General features: G+C 41.6%; 1 protein-coding gene across 1 annotated transcript in view; it reads right to left on the bottom strand.

The window, feature by feature from the left end:
• Window positions 1-7475, bottom strand: part of LOC102848327 (serine/arginine repetitive matrix protein 2-like) — a 32007-nt gene that overhangs the window by 23455 nt on the left and 1077 nt on the right. Inside the window, exons 2-3 of the mRNA XM_006881347.1 lie at window positions 6931-7306; window positions 6552-6701 (exon numbers count right to left, since the gene is read on the bottom strand). Coding sequence (XP_006881409.1) covers window positions 6552-6701; window positions 6931-7306 — 526 coding nt within the window. The remainder of the gene's footprint in view (window positions 1-6551; window positions 6702-6930; window positions 7307-7475) is intronic.

Genomic DNA, 7475 nt, shown 5'->3' with positions numbered 1-7475 from the left:
CCGGCAGAGCATCTGGTGGATTTGAACCATGAGCCTCTGGGATTGTAATTGCAGCTCCTTGCCACTAGGCCACCAGAGCTCCCCTCTCTTCATCTTTTTAAGGAGCTGATGGATCCAAACTGTCTACCTTTCAATTCAGAGCTAAGTGCTTTAACAATTGCAACATCAAGTCCTCTTATCTTAAGACTGTTCTCTTGCTAGATAAGACTATTCAAGAGCTAAAATCAATTTCACCACCACCCTTGCCCCAGATCAGCTAAATGTCCTTATCAGTTTCTTCTGACTTCTTCTGCACTTGGCAGAAGATCAAAGACATTATAATTATAAATCTGCAGAGAATTATTTGCTATTCTCTTTTTTAAAAGTTTCCTCTACCGGTAGAAACATATCGCTCTGTGCTGACATGGAAAGAGTTCTATAATAGACCACTGAAAGAAAATCACATGCCAAATAGCACAAAAACTCCGGTGGGTTTTCAGAAGCAGTAATTGTACAGAAGGAGATTGCTCATTCTTCTCCTGCATGATTAAAAAAAGACAAAAAAGCATCTTCTTTTTCTACTTCCTTTATACAACTCTGTATTATTTAACATTTTTACAGTGAATATGCAAAAAGAGGCATTTATTCAAATAAAGGGATACTGTAGAGTTTAAAGGGAGCACTTGTGGCTTAATGGTAAAAAGTTGTAATACCAACCCAAAAGCTCACAATTCGAATCCATCAGCTGCTCCATGGAAGAAAAATAGACAATCTCCTTTGCAATTTACGCTACAAACCTGCTGGAGGGTCAGCTATGAGTCAGTTCCAATTTAAAGGTACACAACAGCATAGTTTAAAATCAGAGGAAAGTGTGCATCAGGGTTGTAGTCTTTCTGCATACATATTGAATCTATATGCTGAGTAAATAATTTGAGAAGCTAAACTATAGGATTGGAAGCAGGAGCGGCATCCAGTTCCTAAACAACATGCCTCTGGAAACTCTGTGAACTTTGTTAAATGATGATAGTTACAGAAAGGCTGCAGGCCTTTTTGAAGCATACAGTGTTTCCTTGTTCTGTTCTGACAACTGCCTCTTGGTTCAAGTATAAGTTTCGCATTAGCACAATCAAGTGTTCCGAGATTCCCATTCTTCCCAGAGTCAGCCACAGTTTGTTATGGTCCACACAGTCAAATGCCTTTGCATAATCACTGAAGCACAGATAGACATTCCTCTAATCTTTACAGAGGCAAATTGCCACCTCCTTCTTCTGCAGAATGGCTGGAAAATGTAAAGAATGGATTTCTGAGTCAGCAGCTGAGCACTTTAACTACTGTACCACCAGGGCTCATGAGAAAAACATGGGTTAAAACAGTTCTGTTTTCACTGATTTCTTTGAGAGCCTGCTCCTATAATTTATATCTGATCATTTTCTCTATAAAAGTGGATGAAAATTTGAGTTTCTGTTAAAAGACATCAGTGCCAGATATAAAATCTTTTTTTTCTGTTAAAATATATAAATCAGTAAGAGTCCTGGTGGCACAGTATTGAAAGTATCCAACTGTTACCCAAAAGGTTAGCAGTTCAAATCTACTAGGTCCTGAGAAAGATGGAACGTGTCCTCCCATAAAGATTTACAGCCTTTGAATCAATATATGGCAGTGGGTTTATATAAAACACCATTTAGCGTAGGGAATTAAGATTTAATACAAACTAGAAATTGAGTATTACTTCAATGTTGAGAAGGGCACTAACTACCTATGGACTGCCAAGAGAATGAACAGCTATGTCTTGGAGAGAGTGCAGGCAGGACACTCCTTTGAGGCAAGGATGGTGAAATTTTGTCTCACATACTTTGGGTATGTTGTTTGAAAGGGCCAGTCTTTGGAGAAAGACATCGTACTTGGAAAAGTGAAGGGTCATGGGAAAAAGAAGACCGTTAATGAGCTCGACTGACAAAGTGACTGTAACAACAGGCTCTAGTGAGGCAGATGATGAGGATGGCACAGGATGGGGCTGGTTTCAGATCTGATGATTATAGGGTTGCAGAGTTGTATGTGACTTGCAGGCACCTGACAATGGCAGGACCTCTGGTGGTGCAGTCTTTAGCTGCACGTCTCTGGTGGTTCACATCAGTGGTTTCACCAGAGATGCGCAAAGAAAAGCAGCCTTCTCCAGTTAAGATTTACAGCGTCAAAAACGCAAACTGTCTTAAGGTCAGAATCAACTTAATGGCAGTGAGTTTGGTTTTGAATTTGAGTGTCTGTCAATGACATTTAAGTGACTAAAACAGTGGCAAGAGCACCTGCATAAGAAGCAAATGCTGTTTTTCAAAATGGATAGGAGGAGGGGAAAAAAATAGGGACTGGAGCTAAATAATCTGACAATCTGATACAAATTACATACAGAAATGTTATTCCCATTTTCATGCTTGGGGAGCTATCTTTGGAAACTCAGAGGAAGTTATTCTGTTTGGCAAGAGAGTTATGAGTTTAGTAGCTTATTTTCAATATTCAAAGAAGAAATAAATTTTTTTTCTATAATTATATTTTATTAATTTTCATAAACATTTACAGAGATTTTGGGCTTCCACTCATTCATTGTTGCACTATTCTCTCTACCCAGAAGAAATAATTTTAAAAAATATGATACTAGAAGGCTCTGGGCAAGTTAATGAACCTGTCTGGATTTCACTTTTCACATCTAAAGATGGCAGAAGGGACCAGTCCTTGGAGAAGGACATCATGCTTGGAAGGGTGGAGGGACAACACAGAAGAGGAAGACCCTGCATAAGATGTACTGACACAGGGCCTGGCATAATAAGGGCAGGTATTTTGGAGACAGTGAGATTGATTCAGGATAAGACAGGGTTCAGAGCTGTTGTGCATAGGGTCTCTATGAGTCTCAGGCGACTCAATGACACATAACAGTAAGAAAACAAAAGGGGCAGGGGCAGAGAAAGAGGAGGATACTAAAGAATGGATTAACACTGTGACTGTAACAGTGGGCTCGGGCATATGAGAAATGGTGATAACGGCACAGTAGAGGACAAGGTTCAGATCTGTGGTTCACAGGGTGGCTATGAACTGTCGACACGCGACAGAGCCTAATACCAGCAAGTGACTTATTTAGACTAGATGATTCCTAAATAGCCACCTTGGTTCCAAACTTTTGACTCCATGAGATAACTAAAACAAAAATTTTGAAAAGACACAAAAAGCAAAGAATGACAGTAATGGGCCCTCAACTATCTACACCCCACTTCAACATATGCCCAATTCTGTTTTACCTAAACATCTATCTACTTCCATTTCACATCCCCATTGTAGTATTTCTAAGAAATATGAGACATCATATAAAATACATTTAAACAAGTTATCATGGAGCAAAGAATCAGAAAACATCAGTCTATTTCTATATTCTTTCTGACAGTAATTGTAAATGCAACTGGAATGTGAGATCAAGTGAACTTGCATTAGTATTATAGGATGCTAAATAGCCTAAGCTGAGCCCAGCTAGAATTACTAAAGGAAGAGTTGAATTGTTAACAAGTATTTAATATCTTCCAGGTACTACCATTGGGCTGTATTATCTATCATATAATAAATTACTATAATGATGACCCTATCTATTGCTGTATGACAAATTACCTCCAAATTTTTTTTATGTCTTAAAATTCATTTATTAAAGAATGTTTATAGGAAGGTAATAACTTTTGATTTGTTATTTAAAAAAATTGGGTTTCTTCATGCTGCATAATAAATGAATGGAGGCGCTACAGAGTTAGGGGCTTTCTATTGGACTTCGTGACAGCACAGCACAGCACAATGGAGTAATTTCTGAATTGCTAGAATGAATCTAAAAAAGTCTCTTCTAAGTTTCTCTTCAAAAAAGCCAAGAGTAATAACAGAGGATGGCATAAAAAAGCCATTTCCACCTACAACCAGGAGAAGATAAAATACATGAATAGGACCTTCTAAGAATCAAATCCAAAACAGGGTAAAAAGGGAAGCCACAGACTGGGAAAAAGTATTTGGTAATGACATATCAGATAAGGGACTTATGTCCAGAATTTATAAAATACTTGAGCACCACAACAAGATAAAGGTAAATAATCCAGTAGAAAAATGGGCACAGGATATGAACAGAACAGACACTTCACAAAGAAGACATTCAGATGGCACATGAAGAAATGTTCAAAATCCCTAGCTCTAAGAGAGATGCAAATCAAAACAACTATGAGATATCATTTCATCCTAGTAAGAATAGCAAAATTTAACAGAACAGCAAGCAACAAATGCTGGCAAGGTTGTGGAGAAACTGGAACCCTTATTCACTGTTGGTGGGAGTGTAAAATGGTGCTTTCTCAAAAAGTTGCTAACAGAGATAGCATTTGACCCAGCAATTCCACTACTGGGAATATACCCCAAAGAGCCCATAACTGACATCCAAGCAGATATATGCACATCCATGTTTATCGTGGCTTTGTTCACAATAAGCAAGGAGTTGGAAACAACCCAAGTGCCCATCAACAAACGAATGGATAGAGAAGCTCTGGTATACTCACACAATGGAATACTATGTAGCATTGAAAAACAAGGAACTCATGAAATATTATTTAAAATGAGTGACCCTGGATGACATTATGCTGAGTGAAGTATCTTAGTCACAAAAGGACAAATACTGCATGGTGCCACTGTTGTAAAACAAGACTGACCTCAGGGTTGGGGAGAGACTGAGAAAGATGGGTTCAATAATGTATACTGCATTGAAACAGTTGAGGGAGACCACTGTTTAAAAGGGATATGTGATTAGGTATTTTTGTCAAGACAGGAGTCCAGAGCGAAGGCTGCATAGTGGAATGGACCTAGGATCGTAAAACAATGAATGAATTTTTCCTTTACTTTTCCAAGAGGGTAGTGTACTAGGGTGGAGGGGAGAAAAGTGCAACAATGAGTGAATGGAAACCCAAAGTCTCTTTAAATTTTCACGGAAATAATAATTTTTTTTTAAAAAAAGCCATTTCCCCCTGTTCATTCTGTAGTATTGGAGACAGTATTTTTACCATCACAGGCTACAATTTTCACTTTATCCACTTTAATAAGCTCTGTCACCTTTCTGAAGTCAACATTATTCAAAACAAGAGTTCACACATTATCTCAGAATCTGTATGTATTTAAAGAGCCCCTGAAATTGACTCTGTTCATGACTCTCTGAGCCAATGCTAATGGAAAAGTTGGTGGTTCAAATTCACCAGCCATTTCTTGCAAGATGTGGCAGTCTGCTGCCACAAAGAATCACATCACTTTGTCTTATAAGGTAACTATGAATCAGAACGATGTTAGGGCAATGGGCTTGGGGTTTTTAAAAAATGGTGTTTGGTTAACACATGTTAATTATTTTCCTAGATGTTGGGAATCTGGAAGCAAGGATGACAAGCTCTCTTATAGCAAATACTGACGCTGGCTGTCACAAGTATCTTGCTTGAAGAAAAATTTCAACTTTTTGATTAAATTCTTTTACTTTCCAGATTCACTTGACTCTGCAGAAAAGTCAACATCAAGTGCCAAATGAGAGCAGCAAGAATTAGCTTTCTCCTATAACTTCTAGATTTCCTTCACCACTGCGCTGAGGGATACAGTAATAATTTCAAGAGTTACAGTGTTACTGGGTTTGTTTATCCTCTTGTTTTCTGCACTCCAAAAGCCAACTTTATCGACACCAACAGTCAGAGTAGAACTGACTTATAGGCTTTTTCCAAGGCAGTTTGTGCCTGGGAGATTCACTCCCTCTGAAAACTCACTGGAGGGTGAACCATGAGTGGTTCAACTCAACGGAACATAGTAACAATCTACCAAACAGAGGCTGGTGAGTTCCAAGGAACAACTTTATGGTGAGTCAAGCGCTTAACTACTGTGTCACCAGGGCTTGCTCTCCTGTTTTCTAGACAGTCAAATATGTATACGTTAAAAATGTAAATAGACCTATTACAACTCTAAAGTGCAGCTTAGAAGGTTACTGAACACAAAAATATTTCCGAGGCAAGAATAGTAGTGATTTCTGAGAAATATTAGGCCCCAAACTGTCTACAAAATTTGGGGAGAAAATGGCAATGGAGGGGGGGAAATTTATCAAACAAAACTAAAAAATAAATTTAAATTCTCATATTCTACATCTCAAAACTATATTGAAGATATATATAGACTTTCATTTTAGTCCGTGAATGAAAATAACCCGCAAAACTAGTTTTTTAAAAACAACAAAACTCAACACCTCGTGATCTCTGAATATCAATGAATTTTCCCAGTTAAGAAATTTTGTCTCCATTAGGTATCTTTAAACCACACACCAAATTCCAGAGTGTTAGTTTCATTTTAAACTTCTCCAATACTCAGATTGGTGTCCAAGTTTGGTTTTCCTGGGGCGCTTTAAAGAAATCCGTTTCTACTGCTGTGCATGTCCACTGCTGAGCCAATTCTGCTTGCGAACGCTGCTAGCAAAATGGTTTCTCTGTGAGCTCCAGAACGCAAATCATCTACGGATGTGGCCAGGAGCTCCTCCCGTGGATTCGCACCCGAAACACCTTGGAGGACGGAGAACGTCTCCGAGGGTGAAATCCAGATGGGAACCAACTCCGGATCTTCTCTCTTGCAAAGCAGCTGGCTGGGTCCCCACTGCCGACTCTTTTGATCACTTGTCCAGCTGAGCGAGTTCTGATCTCTCCCTTCTCAACAAAAAGGGGGGAAAATGATTAAGGAGCGAGTAATGCTCAGGAAAGCTTATAAAAAGGTGACTATTCACTGATGTGCACAATGCTTCGCAAAGCTAAATTCCACCCTGCCTTGGATGGCTCCAAGCCCATCTCCGCCTGTGTTTCTCCGCCACTACTCAAAAAAGTAATGTAACTACTTTGTTGAAAAAAGTCGATAGCTTCCTCTGGACCTAGAAGTTACTGCTCGGCGCCGTATCAAGTTCAAGGCGTCGTGAGACAGGGCTGGCGGGCGCCCCCGACTCCGCGCAGCGCCCAGGTGCGGCGCCGGGAAGCAGCCGCAGCAGCACCAGCAGCAGCGGCAGCGGCAGCTCCGCCGAGCAGCAGGTCCGCGCACGCAGGGCCAGAGCGCGCTGATTGAAGCCGCGATTCGCCGATTCGCACGCCCGGAGCTCGCGGCCGGAAATCTCGGCGCGGGCGCGCGGCCGCCGGCTCACCTGGGCGCCGCCCGCGGACCTCTGTGTCCGCCGTGCCGCTCCCCCGGCCTGGCGGGGACTCCCACCCCCGGGCCCGGCGCTCCGGCTCCGAGCGAGCCTGGCGGCCCTGCCTCCCTCCCGGCACTCCTCTCGGCGACCCGGGGTCACTCGGCGTCACTTTCGCCGTCTCTGAAAAACTTGCGAGGCGCAGGCTTTTTACCTGCCTGAGGCCCCGGCGAGAGTCTCGGCGCGCGGCGGCTCATGGCGGCGCCCCGGGGGCTCTGTCTCCTCAGCGCGCGCCCGCCCCGCCGAA

Source organism: Elephantulus edwardii, unplaced genomic scaffold (assembly GCF_000299155.1).
Source record: "Elephantulus edwardii isolate Elephantulus edwardi_28Jun2011 unplaced genomic scaffold, EleEdw1.0 scaffold00014, whole genome shotgun sequence".
Classification (NCBI taxonomy): Eukaryota; Metazoa; Chordata; class Mammalia; order Macroscelidea; family Macroscelididae; genus Elephantulus; species Elephantulus edwardii.
Note: the sequence above shows the minus strand (reverse complement) of the source record. Positions and strands in the feature narration are given on the sequence as shown.